The 20,785-nt window shown below is 37.7% G+C and overlaps 1 protein-coding gene and 1 non-coding gene across 5 annotated transcripts in view; one reads left to right on the forward strand and one right to left on the reverse strand.

Moving 5' to 3' along the window:
• Nucleotides 1-20,785, forward strand: part of RDX (radixin) — a 100,895-nt gene that overhangs the window by 22,489 nt on the left and 57,621 nt on the right. For 3 of the 4 annotated variants that reach the window (XM_032285644.1, XM_032285643.1, XM_032285645.1), the window contains 5 exons: nucleotides 3,083-3,166; nucleotides 10,636-10,731; nucleotides 11,278-11,552; nucleotides 18,466-18,549; nucleotides 18,745-18,891. In XM_032285644.1, the coding sequence (XP_032141535.1) occupies nucleotides 3,083-3,166; nucleotides 10,636-10,731; nucleotides 11,278-11,552; nucleotides 18,466-18,549; nucleotides 18,745-18,891 (686 nt within the window). Of the gene's footprint in view, nucleotides 1-3,082; nucleotides 3,167-10,635; nucleotides 10,732-11,277; nucleotides 11,553-18,465; nucleotides 18,550-18,744; nucleotides 18,892-20,785 lie in introns of those variants that run through there. The other variant, XM_032285646.1, reaches the window with a different exon arrangement.
• LOC116556480 lies at nucleotides 9,790-9,931 on the reverse strand. The gene has a single exon (XR_004271026.1). It is a non-coding gene; the product is annotated as a U4 spliceosomal RNA (small nuclear RNA).

The following is a 20,785-nucleotide window of genomic DNA, read 5'->3' on the forward strand; positions in this document are numbered from 1 at the left end:
CATGTAATGCAACGGTAATCATGAGCATGACAGTAGGGGCCATCTTAAAATTTTGTATGCCACATGCCATATACAAAAATGTAGACTTCATCAGCAATCGGGGATCTTACTTTATAGCCATATTGAGATACCATTTTCTGCTAACTGAATTGTCAGATATTAACAAATCTGATGATATCCACTGTTCCTGGAAATACAGAACAGCAAGAATTCTTATGCAATGCTGATGGGAATATACGTTGACACAGTTACATTTATTCAACATTATGTGGTAAAGTAGAAGATGTGCACACTTTATTACTTAAGAATTCTGAGTATATTTTGGAGAAATTCTGACACTCAGAATTTGTACAAGATGTACAAGATGTTCATAGCAGTATTGTTCTTAATAGCCAAAAAATTGGAAACTGTTCATTGACAGGAAAATGGGTGAGTATATTTTTGTTTGGCCACATGCAGAATGTTGCATAGCAGTGAAAATTCTTATTACAAAAACATCAATGAATCTTAGAAACATATTGTGAAAAATTAAACAAGTGTAGTGAAATCCTAAATAATTTATTGCAGTAGAATATACATAACAAAGAGAATATATGAGAAGCGTGTAGTACAGTAGTCCCAGCCACAAGGGAGGCTGAGGCAGCAGGATCACTTGAGCCCGGGAGGTTGAGGCTGCAGTGAGCTGGGATTGTGCCACTGTGCTCCAACCTAGGCAACAGGGAAAAAAAAGTGTGTAGTTGATGAATTTTCATAAAATGAATATACCCATGTAAGCATTGCCCACATCAAGAAAGAAAATTTGATTAACAAATATTGTGTAGTTATAATACCACTAAAAATCTAGAAAAGTGAAGCTATCTTACATATACATAACTACATTTATGTTAGAACCATTTTTTTTTTTTTTAAAGCAAGAGAATAACAAAATTTAGGTCCATCATTACCTGTTGGTATTTACAAAGAAGTACAGTGGTTTATGCAACATTATCATTTCTTGTTATTCAGTTGGATGGTGGATTTATGGGTTTCATTTTATTCTTCATTGTTTATATATGATACATGTTATGTGTATGTCATCTCTTAAGATACTGTTTTAGAAAAGAAAAAAATATGATTTTAAAGAAGGATGAATCTAATATTTAATTACAGAAGTTATTCCAGGTGAAAGCCATAACATTTGCTAAGGTTCTGATTGTTAGTAAGACATATGGAGAAATAAGTCTGATATAGAGTTTTTATAGTGTGAGTTAAAGTTAGAAAGATAAAATGGCACAAGCTCTGTCCTCAGTAAAGGTACAGGCTGATGGAAAAAGATACTTAAAAACAAATGCAGTAATATACATTAATAAAAAACTTTAAATACAGAAACAAAGTAGGAATTGTTTTTAGAATTTGTTACAGAAACAAAGTAGGAATTGCTACAGGTTTATACTGGTGACAGGAAAAGTAATGAATGTTAGAAAATAGATACAGAAACAGCAAATGAAGTATTGGAAAATTCAAGAAGTAAGTTAATATATACACCATGGAATGCTATGCAGCCATAAAAAACGATGAGTTCATGTCCTTTGTAGGGACATGGATGAATCTGGAAATCATCATTCTCAGCAAACTGAGACAAGAACAGAAATTCAAACACTCCATGTTCTCACTCATAGGCAGGTGTTGAACAATGAGAATACATGGACACAGGGAGGGGAGCATCGCAGGCTGGGGTCTGTTGGAGGAAGGGCCAAGGGAGGGACAGCAGATGGTTGGGGAGGTCAGGAGGGATAACATGGGGAGAAATGCCAGATGTAGGTGGTGGGGAGATGGAGGCAGCAAACTACATTGCTATGTGTGTACCTATGCAACAATCCTGCATGATCTGTACGTGTACCCCAGAATCTAAAGTACAATAAAAAAAAAGAAAAAAGAAAAAATTTAAAAGTTAAAAAGATATATTTGGATCCCATGAGGAATTCTAGGTGAAGATGCTATTGTGGTAAAAATTATTTTGGTAAGGCATTGTTAGTTTTTGAGATATTAGAAAGGTATTTACACATGAAAATTATTAGTTAACAGAGTTTGGAGCTGGGCATAGCAGTACATGCCTGTCTCTTAGCTACTTGGTAGATTGAGATGGGAATATAGGGTTGAGTCCAGGAGATCAATGTTGCAGTGTGCCATGATTGCACCCATGAGTGTCTACTGCACTCCAGCCTGAGCACAACATAGTGAGATCCTGTCTCTAAAAACAACAACAAAAAATAGAGTCTAGCAAATAAAGCATTGTAGATAGATGCTTTTCTAAAAGTGAAGAATATGTTTACAGTATGAATAAAATGAAGTCTGATTTTTAGGATTTTTATGTGGAAATAAATATGGGATATTGAATCAGATTCAAAGCATTTGGAGTTAGACCTCAGATTAAATGCCTGCTTTGCCTTTTTTGTTTTGTTTTGTTTTTGGAGGCAGGGTCTTGCTGTGTTGTGCAGGCCAAAGTGCAGTGGTATAATCATGGATACATACATCATAGCTCACTGTAGCCCTCAAACTCGTAGGCTCAAGTAATCCACCCAACTCAACCTCTTGGAAATAATAGGCACATACCACCACACCCAACTAATTTTAAAATTTTTCATAGAGACATAGTGTTGCTGTGTTGCCCATGCTCGTCTCAAACTCCTGGCCTCAAGAGATCCTCTCACCTTGGCCTTCCAAAGTGCTGGGACTAAAGGTGTGAGCTACCACTTCTAGCTCTTGCTCTGCATTTTAATATCCATGTGTCCTTAGCTGAATAATGGAAATTCTTCACGTTTCTTTGGAAATAAAGGTAGTATCTCCTAGTATTATAGCAAGGGCTGAATGAGAGTATTGAAAGCCTGTAGCTTAGTGCCCAGTGTATGTTAAGTATTCAATAGATGTCTCTAAATGAGAACTTTATATGCTCTTCAAATACAAGTTTTTCAAATAGATTTAAGATTTCTTGTGATGAAAATAAAATTTTATCACTTTAATAAAGAATATCATAAAAGTATTTTTCATGCCTGATAACTTAGTATATTCTCTTTTCTACTACTGTTCTTTGTTTTTATTACAGATCAACGTAAGAGTAACTACAATGGATGCTGAGCTGGAATTTGCCATTCAGCCCAATACAACTGGCAAACAACTTTTTGACCAGGTATCATTTAACTGCATGAAATATGTAACTTTTGATACCATAGTGCGAATGTTGTTGCATACCTCTTTCTCTGTTTTTCGGTACTTTTGCTGATAATCCGACAATGTAGCACTTGGAATTTTTCATGGTAGCTATTCAGATACCCCTACTACAGCAGTAGGGATATTCTTTATTCTTTTACATTCCTACATTTGTGGGAGAGGACTACTCGAAAATAATTTTCAGCAGGCATTTATTTAACATCTATGAAAATCACTGTGATGGTGACTAAAAGGGATTCAAAAATAATATACAAAGTTGAGTGAAATGAGTAGGAATCATGGGCAGAAGAGACAGCGGGAGTGAAAGCATAGGGAATTACAGGTAGAGGGTATCCCTTACCCAAAATGCTTGGGACTAGAAGTGTTTAAGATTTTGGATTTTTTTTTAGATTTTGGAATATTTGCATATGTATCATGAGATATCTTGGGGATGGGACCCAAGTCTAAACACAAACTTTATTTATGTTTTGTGTACGACTTAGACACATAGACTGAAAGTAATTTTATAAAATGCTTTAAATAATTTTATGCATGTGCTGGGCATGGTAACTCATGCCTGTAATATCAGCACTTTGGGAGGCTAAGGTGGGTAGATCACCTGAGGTCAGGAGTTTGAGACCAGCCTGACCAACATGGAGAAAACTCATTTCTACTAAAAATACAAAATTAGCCAGGAGTGTTGGTGCATGACTGTAATCCCAGCTACTCAGGAGGCTGAAGCAGGAGAATTGCTTGAACCCGGGAGGCAGAGATTGCGGTTAGCTGAGATTGCACCGTTGCTCACCAGGCTGAGCACCAAGAGTGAAACTCTGTCTCAAAATAGTAATACTTTTATGTATGAAATAAAATTTATACTGAGTTTTTACTGGGACCCATCACATTAGGTTAGGTGTGGAACTTTCCACTTGCAGAGCCACGTTGGTACTGAAGAGGTTTCAGATTTTGTAGCATTTTGAATTTTGGATTTTTGCATTAGGGATGCTCAACCTGTATAGGCTATAAGGAGATCACTAACAATTTGGTGTCATAGGTTCATAATGTATGAGGCAAACAAAGGTTGGGATATAGAGGTCAGGTATCCGGTATGTTAAGGAACTGGGACTACTAATCTCATCTATCTTCTCAGTCTTGGGTATGCATTGGAGTCACCTGTTGAGCTTAAAAAAGGGGGGAGGAGACAGTGCCTTCAAAACCCCTTCCAGAGATGCTGATTTTATTGTGTGGGCCTACTCTAAATCATCAGTATTTTAAAATTTAAGCTTGCCAGGTAATGTTGTATTGCAATGTGAGAAAGTTTTACTGAGAAAATAAGGTAAGAGATTGTTCCCAGGGGTCAAGGAAGGTGGTATATCATGCATGGCATGAAACTTAGAGGAGGCTTTGCATACGTAATAAATTTTAAAAAAAAGGAGGATAAACTTTACATAAACTTTACATATACTTTTTCTTAGGAGCAGGAGAGTAATAGCTTGTACCCAGAATAACTTGATCTTAAAGAATGAAAGAGTTTCTAGCATTTTAGCAATAAGTAACATGAGATACCTTGGGTTTATTAGTTGTCATTCTGTCAAATGCAGATTCAAATCTGATGAAATAAAAATTTTAAATTCTGAAAAGTTGCTTCTTCTCCTAACAAATAATATACTTAATCCCCTAATTAGGTAATTCATAAAATGAAAAGTCCTGCTAAGGTCTTTTTGGATGATGAAAGGCTTTTTGTGTGGATGAGCAAATTTTTAAAGCAAAATCAAAGAGCTGAGTTCACCATACCTTGTGAACCAATCTCCACTTCTTTTTTTTCCAAACCACATTTGTTTTGGTATAATATCCACTTCTGTTGATTCTTCTAGGACTCCTGTTTGTGAATATAAAGTCTATCTTGAATAAAAATGTGAATAGAGTTAGCATTTATTGTACTTCATAGCAAATTGAAAAGTTATTTATAGTAAGTGAAATGTTTGTGGCAGCCAAAAACTAATCAGCAAGTTATTCTCTTTGGTATTGGATACTAAGAAATAAAACTTAATTTTTATTAAGTAGAGTTACTTTTAACTTGGATCAGAAAATGAAACCGCATTTATTATAGGGCAGTAATGTGTAGTGGTTTAGTAGTATGGGCACTGGAGCGACACTGCCTGCAGTAGTTCCATTTGTACCTGTTTGACTTTGGACAAATTAATCTCTTTGCCTTATTTTTCTTGCTCTAATTAGGATGAGGTAACATTACTTCTTTTGAGGTATATTGTGAGAATTAAGTGGAAATCTATATAAAGTGCATAGAACAGTATTTGATGGTTTTATGTGTATCTCTTTCTATTTATATAGATAAATACAGTGTCAATGCTGCATAATGATGTTTCTGTCAACGACAGGCCACATATACCGTAGTGGTCCCATAAGATTGCAATACTGTATTTTTACAGTACCTTTTCTATGTTTAGATATATTTAAATACACAAATACTTACAGTTGTGTTAGAGTTGCCTACAGTATTCAATAAAGTAGCATGCTGTGCAGGTTTGTAGGCTAGGAGCAATAGGCTATACCATATAGCCTAGGTGCGTAGTAGGCTGTGCCAGCTAGGTAAAGTATACTCTATGATGTTCACATGATGATGCAATTGTCTAACGATGCATTTCTCAGAATATATTTCCATCATTAAGCAACACTGACTACACGCACACACACACAATTCATATTGTAAATGGTCTAGATTATTATTTACTTAAAATAATTTTTTTTTGAGATAGAATCTCACCCTTGTTGCCCAGGCTGGAATGCAGTGGCGCAGTCTCGGCTCTCTGTAACCTCTACCTCCCAGGCTCAAGCGATCCTCCCACCTTAGCCCCTGGCTAATTTTTTTTTTTGTATTTTGGTAGAGATGGGGTTTTGCCGTGTTGCCCAAGTTGGTCTTGAACCCCTGAGCTCAAGTTATCCGCTTGCCTTGGCCTCCCAAAGTGCTGGGATTGTAGGCGTGAGCCACCGTCCGGCCTGGTCTAGATTATTGAGTATTGTTAACTGTTATAGACTGTTCTCAGCAGTTCTTTAGTCCCTGTTCTATTTCCTGACTGCTTTTCTTGAACTCAAATACAAGGATCTAAATACAGGCTTTACTTTTGTATATAAGTGTGTATGGAATGAGCTGGCAGCTTTACGTCAAGCCAGGAGTAAACTGGGTCCTCTAAAATGAGAGCACATAGCTTCATGAGTCCATGTGTAGCAAAGCCCCATGTCTGATTATGATGTTAGATCGAGGACAACTGCTCTGTGTTGGAGACTCTGAGTGCTTGAAGTCCTTTGGTTTGCTTCTTGCTGACTCTTCTTGACTAGCCTTCTCCTGTAGCTGCTTCTTGTGGGATTAAAGTACAGTGTGAATGTTCACACCCCCAAAGAGTGTGTAAGAACATCTGTTAAGGTGAAAGAAGTATTAAAATATATTTTTAGGCTGGATGCTGTAGCTCACGCTTGTAATCCCAGCACTTTGGGAGGCCAAGGCAGGTGGATTATTTGAGGTCAGGAGTTTGAGACCAGCCTGTCCAATATTGCAAAACTCTGTTTCTACTAAAAATACAAACAGGGTGTGGTGGCATGCACCTGTAATTCCAGCCACTCGGGAGGCTGGGGTGGGAGGGAGAGTTGCTGAAATCTGGGAGGCGGAAGTACTCCAGCTTGGGCAACAGAACAAAACTCCATCTAAAAAAATATATATGTATATAAAATCTTTTATATAAAATCATTTCCAAAATGTTTAAAAATATATATGCTTTATAGTATATTAGCATGACAGTGTGTAATTTGTAAATAAATATACATATATTATAGTTATGTGCCCAGGGAGTTTCACTTATAAAAGTATGTGATCAAAAGTTTATGGGCGCTCAAAGGACAGCCTCACAAAAACATATTAACTTAAAAAAAAATTCAGGCCGGGCGCGGTGGCTCAAGCCTGTAATCCCAGCACTGTGGGAGGCCGAGGGGGGTGGATCACGAGGTCAAGAGATCGAGACCATCCTGGTCAACATGGTGAAACCCCGTCTCTACTAAAAATACAAAAAATTAGATGGGCATGGTGGTGCGTGCCTGTAATCCCAGCGACTCAGGAGGCTGAGGCAGGAGAATTGCCTGAACCCGGGAGGCGGAGGTTGCGGTGAGCTGAGATCGCCCCATTGCACTCCAGCCTGGGTAACAAGAGCGAAACTCCGTCTCAAAAAAAAAAAAAAAATTCTAGGAGCACCTAAACCGCTGGGGAGATAGGGCCTAATAGAGCATTTCACAGCTGAGCTCTCTGGTTCTTGTATCTGTGTAAGAAAGTTAGTTTAGCTATTATCCCTTGTGCCTACTGTGGTACATCTCCCTTTTATTTACCTAGCATTGTGAATCTCTCAGAGTATGGGGGCAGAAGCTGAGGCCAGCTGCTTTGTTATACTGCTCTCTGCTGCTTTTGGCCTGTACATTCCTACTCCTGTACTCTGAGCTTGAATGTTTTCTATGGCACTGCTGGGGCAACCTATCTTTTACCAAAGTTAGATTATTTGAGATCTCCTTTTGTCCACATTGAATTTTTCATTGTTTGGTGTTGATCAGCTTTTGCATTATCAATATGAGACTTTATATTCCACATCTTCCAGAATTTTCTTATTTTTAATTTTTTTTTATTTTGAGACAGGGTCTTGCTCTGTCACTCAGGCTGGAGTACAGTGGCATAATCACAGCTCACTGCAGCCTTGACCTCCTGGACTCAAGCAATCCTCCCACCTCAGCCTCCTGAGTAGCTAGAAATACAGATTTACGTGACCACACTCAGCTAATTTTTTTTTTTTTTTTTTTTAAAGAGTCAACGTCTCCCTACATTGCCCAGGCCATTCTGAAACTCCTGGGCTCCTCCTGCCTTGGCCTTCTAAAGTGTTGGGATCACAAGCATGAGCCACTGTGCCCAGCCAGTGTTTTTTAACTGTGTCATTTCAGTGAAAATTTTCAAGAATGGGAAAGTAAACAGAAAGGTTCAGTTTTCTGTCTTGAAACCAAAAGCCTGGAATGGTTTAAGAGGGGTGTGTGTGTGTGCGTGCGTGTGTGTGTGTGTGTGTGTGTGTGTTGTAACTGGGATTATGGGTGGTATACACCACCAGGACTGTCTAATTTTTGTATTTTTGGTAGAGATGGGGTTTCACCACGTAGGCCAGGCTGGTCTTGAACTTCTGGCCTCTAGTGATCCAGCCATCTTGGCCTCCCAAAGTGCTGGGATCACAGGCATGAGCCACTGTGTCCTGCCAAATGTTTTAGGATTATTTTTTAAAAAGCAGGCTGGGCTCAAAGGTTCACACCTGTAATCCCAACACTTTGGGAGGCTGAGGCAGGCAGATTGTCTGAGCTCAGGAGATCAAGACCAGCTTGGGCAACATGAGACCCTGTCTCTACGAAAAATAGAAAAAAATTGCTGTGTTTGGTGGTGTACCCCTGTGGTCCCAGCTACTCAGGAGGCTGAGGTGGGAAGATTGCTTGAGCCCTGGGTGGGGGTTGTGGAGGTTGCAGTGAACTGAGATTGCACCACATGACTTCCAGCCTGAGTGATGGAGTAAGACCCTATCTCAAAAAACAAACAACAACAACAAAAAAATTAAAGGCTGAGCACGCAGTAGCTTACATCTATAATCCCAGCATTTTGAGAGGCTGAAGGAGGAGGGTCACTTGAGGCCAGGAGTTTATGACCAACCTTGGCAACATAGCAAGAACCCTGCCTCTACAGAAAAAAACAAAAAAACACATTAACTGGATGTGGTGGGATATGCCTGTAGTCCCAGCTATTCAGGAGGCTGAGGCAGGAGGATTGCTTCCGCCCAGGAGGTCAAGGCTCCAGTGAGCCCTGAATTGTACCACTGTACTCCAGTGTGGGTAGAGTGAGACCCTGCTTTAAAAAAAAAAAAAAAGCAAAAAAGTCTGGAAAAAACAAGAATGTTTATTATTTAAGAACTGATAATGAATCTTTCTATAAAGCTTTTAAAATGTTAATGAACTTTTACCTCCCCTGGCTCATTTCCCTCATTTTAAATATAGATTTTTTAAAAACCATATGCTTTTGTTAAGTGTGGGCAAGTCCTAGGAGTGTGTCCTAACTCCACCACTTTATTTACTGTAATACTTTTGAGTGCCTACCACAGGCTAATCATTCTGTGAGATACCATGGATTTTAAGACAAATAAATCAGTAATCTCTGTCCATAAGTATTATGCAGTCAAGGAGGGTAAATAGACACACTGCTAATAACACAATAATAGAGTAAGTGTTCTAATAGCAGGATAGATAGAGTCCTATGGGAATATCAGGGAACAAGTGATTAATTTTATCTAGATGATAGGAGAGCTTTATTTACAGAAGGCATGTTAGTTGACTGGTCCTTAAAGAATAAATTATTTTAACAGGTCATAAAAGTACAGAAGACCCATTCTAGGCAGAAGAAAAAACATGAGCAAAATTGTAGAAGGGTGGAATTTATGGTATGTTCCAGGAATGGTTTCTTGCTCAGTGAAGGTAGAACACAGAATATATCAGACACTTTTCTTTTTTTTTTTTTTTTTTTAAATTCAGTCTTCATAGAGACTGTCAAAAATTGCCAATGTCGACTATATTGCAAAGTTGTCACAGCAGGGTATTGGGAAAAGTTTTCAATTAGCAATAATCGTGCTTGGATAAACCTCATTGTCTATGATAACTGCTACTGCACAAAGCTTTATCAGACACTTTTCTAATCACCAAAATGATACTGTTTGCCCTAAATATACCAATAGGGCACTTGTGGGGGTAAATGGAAATAGAAATATAGGATTATGAAAACTGGATGGGTATTTTAAAGACGGGCCATCATTGTTGAGGTCATGATAGATAAGAAAAAACGAGGTATGAAAAAGTGGATCAAGTAAGAGGATTGAAGTGGCACTACAAAATTGAGTGTAGAGGCTGGGTGCAGTGGCTTATGCCTGTAATCCCAGCACTTTGGGAGGCCGAGGTGACAGATCACCTGAGGTCAGGAGTTCGAGATCAGCCTGGCCAACATGATGAAACCCCATCTCTACTAAAAATACAAAAAATTAGCTAGGTGTGGTGGTGCATGTCGGTAATCACAGCTACTTGGGAGGCTGAGGCAGGAGAATCGCTTGAAGGGAGACAGAACTTCCGGTGAGCCAAGATTGTGCCATTGCACTCCAGCTTGGGCAACAAGAGCAGTAAAAACCCCTTCTCAAAAAAGAAAACTGAGTATAGAAAACTTGAATTTGAGTTTTTAAAAATGTTCCTTCAATATGTTAAATTTAACCTTTTCTATGGCAAAGAAATATGTGTATACCTATACACATATTTTGTTCTTCTTTTGAAGTGTAATATAATCTAGACTCAGTGTATATGTTGAACTGAAATTGGTTTTTTCTTGTGTTTTAGGTGGTGAAAACAGTTGGTTTGCGTGAGGTCTGGTTTTTTGGGCTGCAGTATGTAGACAGCAAAGGTTATTCTACATGGCTTAAACTAAATAAAAAGGTAAAATATGTACAATAACATTAATAATTATGTTAAGTTGAAATTATCATGAATTTGTGCTGGAAAAGCTAACAGTCTGACTGATTCCAAGCTTCCTTTTGTAGTTACCTGTTAATCGTTAAGAGGTATCATGTGTTTTTAATTCAGTCAGGCACCATCAGCTTGCCATCTCAAAAAAAAAAAATGCTTACTTTTCCGATTTGAAAACTTGGCCTATAACAAATATTAAAGCAAATATTACAGATGGCGTACTCAATGTGTCAATTTCGATGTAAACATCTGTAGGATAAGCTTCTCAAGAATATGTAGAAACGTTTTCAATTTGGTTATTAGAATCTGAGTTTATCGGTCACATTCAAGAGCGTAGAATCTTTTATCACATATATTTGTTTACTGATTTAGAGTATTATACACTAAAATCTGACTTCATAGATTTAGAATCTTCTATTTTATTTCTTACTTTCTTCCAAAAAGAATTTGATGTGACTAGGTTCAATTATTGTAAACTTAAGATTTTTGTTGATACACTTGACATTATTTTTCCAGGTGACACAGCAAGATGTTAAAAAAGAGAATCCTTTGCAGTTCAAGTTTAGAGCTAAATTTTTTCCTGAAGATGTTTCTGAGGAATTAATTCAAGAAATAACCCAGAGACTCTTCTTCTTGCAAGTTAAAGAAGCCATCTTAAATGATGAGATATATTGCCCGCCAGAAACTGCAGTTCTTTTGGCCTCCTATGCTGTCCAAGCCAAGTATGCAGATTATAATAAAGAGATTCATAAGCCAGGATACCTGGCTAATGATAGACTCCTACCCCAGCGGTAAGTGAAACATGCCTTTACATTATATTGTTTGAAAATTACAGTCCAGAAGTCTATAAATAAAATTTTTTTCAGGGTATTTTTTTTCTTTTTGAGACAGGGTCTGGTCCTGCCACCTGTGCTAGAGAGCAATGGCGTGATCTCAGCTTACTGCAACCTCTGCCTCCCAGGCTCAAGCCATCCTACCACCTCAGCCTCCCAAGTAGCTGGGACTATAGGCACATGACAATTTTTTTTTTAATGTATTTTTGTAGAGTTGGGGTTTCATGATATTGCCCAGGCTGGTCTCAAGCTCCTGAGCTCAAGTGATCTGCCTGCCTCTGCCTCCAAAAGTGCTGGGATTACAGGCGTGAACTGCTGTACTTGGCTTTTTTTTTTTTTTTTTAATCAGATTTTAAGTTGCCAGCTGGATCACGGGTGTACTTCTGAAAATCATGACCTAGCACCTCCATAGATTTATATGCTCTATAATTACCTACGGTTGATCTGCTTCTTTCTTCATTCCCATAGGGTAAGCAATAAATGGAAGCAGTGATAATTTGGACTTGAGGAAAGGATATTGCTGCTTCTTGGTACAAATTCTAACACAGGAAGGTGCTTAATAAGTGAGAATAAGTGGCAGGCTGTGTTTTCTTCATAGAATTCCCTGACTATATTTTTTTCCCTAAGATAGAGCCTTACTGTCACCCAGGCTGAAGTGCAGTGGTACAATCTCACTCATTGAGATTGAAGTCCCCTTCTCAGGTTCAAGTGATTCTCTTTTCCTCAGCCTCCCAAGTAGCTGGGATTACATGGGATTACATCTGCCGCCATGCCCAGCTAATTTTTATATTTTTAGTAGAGACAGGTTTTCACCATGTTGGCCATACTGGTCTTGAACTCCTGACCGCAAGTGATCCTCCCCACCTTGGCCTCCCAAAGTACTGGGATTAACAGGTGTGAGCCACCGCTTCTAGCTAAATTTTCTGACTTTTTAAAAAGGCTTTTAAACTAGGTTTTTATACTTCTAGGCTAGTGCATTGTTCTTTGCTTTGGTTTTTTCTTTTTTGAGACGATGTCTTCCTCTTGTCACCCAGTGGAGTGCAATGGTACCATCTCAGCTTACTGCAACCCCTGCCTCCCAGGTTCAAGCGATTCTCCTGCCTCAGCCTCCTGAGTAGCTGGGATTACAGGCGCCTGCCACCATGCCCAGCTAATTTTTCTATTTTTAGTAGAGGTGGAGTTTCACCATGTTGGCTAGGCTGGTCTCAAACTCATGACCTCATGATCCACTCACTCGGTTTCTCAAAGTGCTGGGATTACAGGCATGAGCCACCTCGCCCGGCCACATTGTTTTTATCTGCAGTGTACTACTGCCTCTGTACTACTGCCTCTATAATGGCTATTTTAAAATAACATGGCATAGGAAAAAATTATTAGAAGGCCTAAATTTTGAGTACTGATTCAACGCTTTGCTGTATATGTGACCTTAGGTACATAACCTAAAACCTCTGAACTTCAATACCTAAGTCTGCAAAGTGGGGATAATAATTCTGCTCTGACTATCTTCCAGTTTATGATTATAATTAATGAACTATATGGTTTACAGTTTTAATTGTCAAAAGTGATACAAGTGTTACTTGGTAATATTAATGAAATCTAGAAAATCAAACATCAAATACTAATTTTTGATTTTTTAGAGACAGGGTCTGACTCTCTCACGTAGGCTGAAGTGTGGTGGTGTCATCATAGCTCCTGTAGCCTCAAACTTCTGTGCTCCAGTGATCCTTCTGCCCCAGCCTGCAAAGTAGCTGGGACTACAGGCATGTGCCACTGTGCCCAGCTAATTTTTGTATTTGTTGTAAGAGGTGGGTCTCATTGTGTTGCCCAGGCTGCTCTTAAATTCCTGACCTCAAGCAGTCATCCTGCTCCAGCCTCCCAAAGTGCTGGGATTACAGGCATGAGCCAATGAGCCCAGCCTAAATATTACTTTAAGTATCTTGATTCTTAATTTTGGTAGCATACATATCCTTGATATTACAGACTACACTGAGATCTTTTTAGAACCTAGAAAGAGGTTTTTACTATGCTCTATTTTTAGTCCACATTCCTGAATTAAAAAAATTTTTTTTTTCCTGAGACAAGATCTGGCTCTGTTTCCCAGGCTGAAGTTCAGTGGTGTGATCTCTGCTTACTACGACTTCCGCCTCCTGGGCTCAAGCCATCGTCCCACCTCAGCCTCCTAAGTAGCTGGGACTACAGTGTGTGCCACTGCACCTAGCCAATTTTTGTATTTTTTGTAAGGATGATGTTTTGTTATGTGGCCCAGGCTGGTCTCGACCCCTGGATTCAAACGATATGCTTACCTCAGCCTCCCAAAGTGCTAGGATTACAGGCATGAGCCATTGTGCCCGGCCCTAAAAAATGTCTATTTAAATGTAAAAATGTGCATTACTATTAACTTAAAATTACAGTTTTGCACCATTTCCTTATAATAGTATTGAAGCTTTTAGGTGTAGTTTCTTTTTCATGGTTACGAAATATGAAGGAAGACAACTGCTTCATGTTCACTTTTATTTTCTTTGTAGGCATTAAGGTTTATTTTAGTTAATAGACATATCATCTTTTAATACGTGCTTTATAAGGTGCCACAAGTATAGTAACTTTAAAATTTGATTTTTGTTTTGACACGGAGCCTTGCTCTGTTGCCTGGGCTGGAGTATAGTGTCGCAATCTTGGCTTACTGCACACTCCACCTCCCGGGTTCAAGCAGTTCTCCTGCCTCAGCTTCCCAAGTAGCTGGGATTACAGGTGCCTGCCACCACGCCTGGCTAGTTTTTGTATTTTTAGTAGAGACGAGATTTTGTCATGTTGGCCAGGCTGGTCTCAAACTTCTGATCTCAAATGATCCACCTGCCTTGGCATCCCAAAGTGCTGAGATTTCAGGCGTGAGCCACCACGCCTGGCCAAAATTTAATTATCAAATGTTATAGTGTTCTGCTGTGTAATTTTGTGGCATTAGTAGTCACCTTGGAAGAGGATAGAGTCATCTTCAGTTGTTCACCAAGAGAATCAGGAATATGAGATATTTGATAGTCTGTTTATATTCTTCTGGTTTTGAATGTTACTCTAACCTAACATCCTTTGTCTTAGATTTAAAGCACTTAATTCAGTAATCAGACTATTATGGTGGAATTTCGTTTCATATAAGGATTACCTTTTGCTTTATAATCAGAATTACTGTAAATTTTTTTTTAATGTTAAAGAACAAGAATGGTTTATCTATACAAGTACGGTATTTTTCACTGTCAAACCAGATTGTTGTTTGGTTGAGCAGCAGATGAAGTAATTGGCATGTGATGAAAAAATCCTTTAAACACTAGAATCACACTCAAGCGCAGTTTATTTTAAATACATGTGTGCTGTAACTCACTCTGTTTAAAAACAAGGAAGGTGGCTAAATGCTTTAGATAAGGTTGCTTGTGGTTGCTAGTGCAAATGCCCATTTCAGGATTTCTCCCTTAATTTTGTGTAAGTTGTTCTTTCAGAGTTGATATTCCATGAAGGACTGATTCAAGCTATTTTAATCTTAAATGAGACTTAGTCATAAAATCAGATGCCTGTTTCTTTTCTGTTTACAACAGTGAGGATATTTTTACAGTGATTGTCTTACTCCAGTATGGTATATAGCACACTTTTTTCTCAGTATCCTAAGTACAGCCTGGGGAATAAATGAGTAATTACGTTATTTGGTAATGACAAATTAAATAAAATAATTCAGCGGTTCTGATTTCTTGTATTGAAAAACCCAAATTAGTAATCTGTTCTTATTATAGAAAAGTTTAGCTCTCGTGGTATAGATAATTAGCTCCACCAGATAGTATTGCTTCTCTTGGAAAAGAGCTAGATACACATAAATTTTTGCATACCAGGTTTCTGACTTGGGCAGCTGGGTGTTTGGTAATACCTTTTATCAAAATGAGAGGAAAAAAAGTACATTTGAGGGGGAAGATGAATTCAGTTTTGAACATACTGAGTTTGAAATATGTATGGTATAACCAAGAGAGATATCTATTATTTATATGCATATGTGGGTCCAGACCTTTTAGAACAGTCTTGGACTACAGATACAGTTTTGGGGAGTAATCAGTGAATAGGTGATGATTAAGCCGTGAGAATGAAAGAGATCAACCTGCAAGTACTATCAAATGAGAAAAAGACCTAGGGTAGACCTTGTTGGACCTCAGCCTTTGTCTGTGGGTTCTGCATTCACAGAGTCAACCCCACAAATGGAAAATATTTGAAAAAATGAAATAGCACAGCAATAAAAAAAAATACAAAAATTTAAAAATACAGGATGACAATACAAAACATTTGTAGTGTATTAGGTATTATTAACCTAGAGACGATTGAAAATAAACAAGAGGATGTGCATGGGTTATATGCAACTATTACACCATTTTATATCAGGGAAGTGAGCATCCACAGTTTTTGGTATCCATAGGGAGTCCTGGAACCAATCCTTTATAGATGTGGAGGGACAACTGTACTGAGACAAAATGGTCAGAGATTCAATAACAATACCAGAAGATGGCTGGGCGTGGTGGTGCATGCTTATAATGCCAGCTACTCGGGAAGCTGAGACAGGAGAATCACTAGAACCCTGGAGGTGGAGGCTGCAGTGAGCCAGCATGGCACCACTGCACTCCAGCTTGGGTGACGGAGCAAGACTCTGTCTCAGAAAACAAGAATACTACCAGAAGAGTATTATGTCATAGAAACCAAGTTAAAAGAATAATTTATGGAGAGAATGATCAGCACCGCCAAATAGTTCCAAGAGGTCAAGTATGAGGAGAACTAAAGTGCTGGAATAAGGAAATTGGGGCCCGGCGTGGTGGCTCACGTCTGTAATCTCAGCACTTTGGGAGGCCGAGGTGGGTAGATCACATGCGGTCCGGAGTTCGAGACCAGCCTGGACAACATGACGAAACCCCATCTCTACTAAAAATACAAAAATTAGTTGGATGTGGTGGTAAGTACCTGTAATCTCAGCTACTGGAGAGGCTGAGGCAGGAGAATTGCTGGAACCTGAGGCGGAGGTTACAGTCAGCTGAGATCACTCCATTGCACTCCAGCCCAGGCGACAAAAGACTCCATCTCAAGAAAACAAAACAAAAAAAAAGGAGATAGATAGTGACCTTAGAAGAGCAGTCTTTATAGAGTATTGGGTGTTTGAGCCAGATTGGGTAGATTGGGGGCAGTGGATGTCAGTTATGAAAACTGATGTTAGTGTTTTCACAGCCCATAAAAGAAAGTTGGCTCTGAAAAAGAAAAAAAGAAAAGGATTGGGAAAAATTGACTCTTCTAATTGTTTCATTCATTCTGCAAATTTTTGAGGCCCACTTTAGTACTGGCATTGGGCATATAATTGATGAGCAGTCGACTGCACTGGGTTATATCACCAAGGCTGATTGCATGCCTGTCTGTGAGCCCAGAGGCCAGACAGCAAGAAAGACAAGAAACTGAAAACTTAGGCTCTCTAAGAAGGAAGATAAAACTCTTCTCCCCAAAAGCAAGAGCTTGAAAAAGATGCCTAGAGAAAGGAGCAGAGTATAAGAAGAACATAACGGTATGTCTCAGACCTCGTTAAGAAATCTAAGTTGTATGTAATGTGTCCAAGGGGAGATTTTATGATTTCTTTATACTGCCAAGAAATCCCTGGATTTCATACAAGATTTTTTATATAGCAAAACACTAATATTTTAACACCACAGCTTTTGCTATCAGTAAAGTAGGATCTGGTAAATAAAGGTGAGTAATTATCATATGAGCCAAAGAGAATAGAAATCATGATCTGTAGTGTGCATAGTAGGTAACTTGTAAACATGACTTTGCTAATTTGGTGTTAAAATAGTAGTAGTAGAACATAATGTTTGTGTTTGGCTGGGCCTGGTGGCTCAGGCCTGTAGTCCCAGCACTTTGAGAGGCCCAGGCAGGCGGATCACTTGAGGTCAGGAATTCAAGACCAGCCTGGCCAACATTGTGAAGCCCCATCTCTACTAAAGACACAAAAAGAAAAAGAAAAAAAAAATTATCCAGGCATTGTGGTGCACACCTGTAATCCCAGCTCCTCTGGAGGCTGAGATAGGAGAATCGCTTGAACTCAGGAAGCAGAGGTTGCAGTGAGCCGAGATTGTGCCGCCATACTCCTAGGCTGGGCAACAGAGTGACATTCCATCTCAAAAAAGAAAAAAAAAAAGAATGTATTTGTTCACATTTGAATTAAGAACACTGGAAGGATACAAAAACAAGTTATTTGGAGAGTATTGGATTAGAGTATGACTTTTCACTCTACTTTTTATTTAACTGAAAGTATTACCTACATAAACCAAAATTAGTAGGCAAAAAGGTAAATACAAATACATGAAGGAAGAATTAGGGCCCAAGAATTCTGGTTTCAATCTGGTCTTTAATTTTTGATATAACATTTTATTCCTTTGAAATATTTGGGTTCCTATAAGCTATCTTTGTAGTAACTTTTTGGAGCATGTGTTATTTCAAAGAATTTAAGCATCCTAGACACTTTTAATTTTGAGAGAATTATTGATTATTCTGATGCAATTGTAAAAAATAAGATAGATCCCTGGTATCCTTCTCCCAGCCTTCCCTAATGGTAACATCTTGTGTAACTACAGTACAATATTACAGACAAGATACTGACATTGGTACAATCTAGCCACCTTATTCAGATTGCATCAGTTTTACCTGCACTCATTTTTTGTGTGTGTAAGTATGTAATTTAGTTCTATGCAATTTCATCATGTGTATTAATTTGTCTGACAACTCCTGTAGTCGAGTTACTAAAAGGATTCTATACTTTTAAGGTGTATGATTTTGAATCATAAAGACATTATATTTTCTTTTGTCCTTTTAGTGTATTGGAACAACACAAACTAACAAAAGAACAGTGGGAAGAAAGAATACAGAACTGGCATGAAGAACATAGAGGAATGTTAAGGTATTTGGGTAGCTATTTTCTATGTTTTTTTTTTTTTCCCCTAAAACATATTTTTATGTCATAACATTTATTATTACATTATTTCCAAAAGATTATTTGACTTATGTAAAGCACTAATTTTTAATTCAAGGTATTTGTAATTTTAGTTTGATATGCTCCTACTTAAATATGTTACATTTAGTTTTATTTCAACAGGGAGGATTCTATGATGGAATACCTGAAGATTGCACAAGATCTAGAAATGTATGGAGTCAACTATTTTGAAATAAAAAATAAAAAGGGAACTGAACTGTGGCTAGGTGTTGATGCTTTGGGTCTGAATATTTATGAGCATGATGACAAGTAAGTGAATTAGTTGCATAGTGAACTAGTCATTGTTCAGTGCTAAATGACTTTAATCTTCTGTCCTGTTTGTCAGAGTACTTTCTTGTCTTGATTACCCTTACTACTAGTTTCAAACTAAAAGATTAGTCAATGCCACATAGATTTGTAGATATTTTCTCTCCTCTTAATCACCCTGCAAGTTCAGAGTTCTACTTTTCAGTGTATTTATCAAATGAAGTGATATCTTTTATTTGAATTGTGCTGCGTTAGCTCTTGTGAGTTATGTTTAGTAACTTAATTAAAATTTGTTCCCTCAATAGGTGAGGAATAATTCTGTAAAATGCCATTATGCTTGACCAATAGGTTGAAATTGAAATGAATATATATAAGAAATCAAGAGCAATGAGAGAATGAAATTAATAAATATGTCTATTATAGCTTAGAGGATGTTTTTTGAACATATATAGGAATTGTTTTGAATATATGTGGATATTAATACAATAGAACATCCCGGTATTATGCCTATTGAACAGTATAATTATATTTTGAAATTGACCAAATATTTTTATTATACATATATAATTCATCAATATTTTATTATACATATGTATAATATATGTATATTTACATCTGCATATTGTATATGTACTATATAAATACATGGGTAAATACTACATAAAGTATATTATAAACATATACATGCAATATAAAATACACCAGACTCTTACAAGACTTTTCAGGGTTAATAACTCCAGTTGTCTTAGACTTTATTTACCATACCACATAAGCATCCAAGTCTATGCCAGTAATTAATGCCTTTTCCTAAGACATTATTTATTCTAGGTTGGCTCCAGAATTTTATTATTTTTATTATTACAAGTATCTAATAAAATATTAATTTCAAAGCATATGTGATTCCAAATAAGCATTTTACTACTTTTACCCTAATCTCTTTTCATGTTTTCATTACAAAGCAAGTTAGAATGTACGTCATTCAGAATAGAAGTTTTTGGAAAGCAAAAATGACTTCAAGACTAATTTTTGTGAACTGAATTTTTTTCTTTTTTGTTTTAGAGAATGGGATCTTGCTATATTGCCAAGGCTGGCCTCGAACTCCTGGCCTCTAGCTATCCTCCCGCCTCTGCCTTCTCCAGTGCTAAGATTATAGGCGTGAGCCACGGTGCCTGGCTTCTTCATTTTTTGTTGTTGTTCAGGCATATATTGGAGCAATTTTTTTTATTTTTTAAAAAGTTATTGTATTAGCCTCCAGGCTTACCTCACAAGATTGTTGTGAGAATTATATGAGGCAATTGCTTTAGAATTTTTCGAAGTGGTATGTAAATACAGCATAAAATACTATGTTTCATTCCTGCAGTCTCTGTTTTAAGCAGGTTACACTGATATCAGGGGCCATTAGAGGGCAGTATAACACATGCATATTGACCTAAAGAATGTTTTTCTCTAGAGGGACAAAGAATAAAAAAAAAAAGAATGTTTTATGTAGAAAAGACTGCTGTTCTGCAGTACCTACTCAGCTTGCGAACTAAAAGCAATATAAATAGGTAGAAATTCATGCTGTGTTGTCGGAAGCCTGGCTAAAAGATGCCTTCTGGCCAGTATAGGTGTCAAAATCATTTCTCAGTCGTAGTTATTAGGACAATAGGACAATAGTGATGCATGTGATGGATAGTCTGAAACAGTAAAATACATGAAAAGGCAGAAACAAAATTACTTATTCCAATTTGATTCCCTATATCTTTAGGGTGGTAAAAAGGAGGTAACTGCTGTATAGTCTCAAGAGTTTGAATTCCATCTTGACCATTTATCCAATATTTGTGTGACTGTTTAAAAAAAAAAAAAAAAAAAACTTCCTGCCACACGACGCTCTTCCGATCTCGTGTGGCAGGAAGAA

Source organism: Sapajus apella, unplaced genomic scaffold, assembly GCF_009761245.1.
Source record: "Sapajus apella isolate SASKATOON/1434 unplaced genomic scaffold, GSC_monkey_1.0 scaffold16, whole genome shotgun sequence".
Lineage (NCBI taxonomy): Eukaryota > Metazoa > Chordata > Mammalia > Primates > Cebidae > Sapajus > Sapajus apella.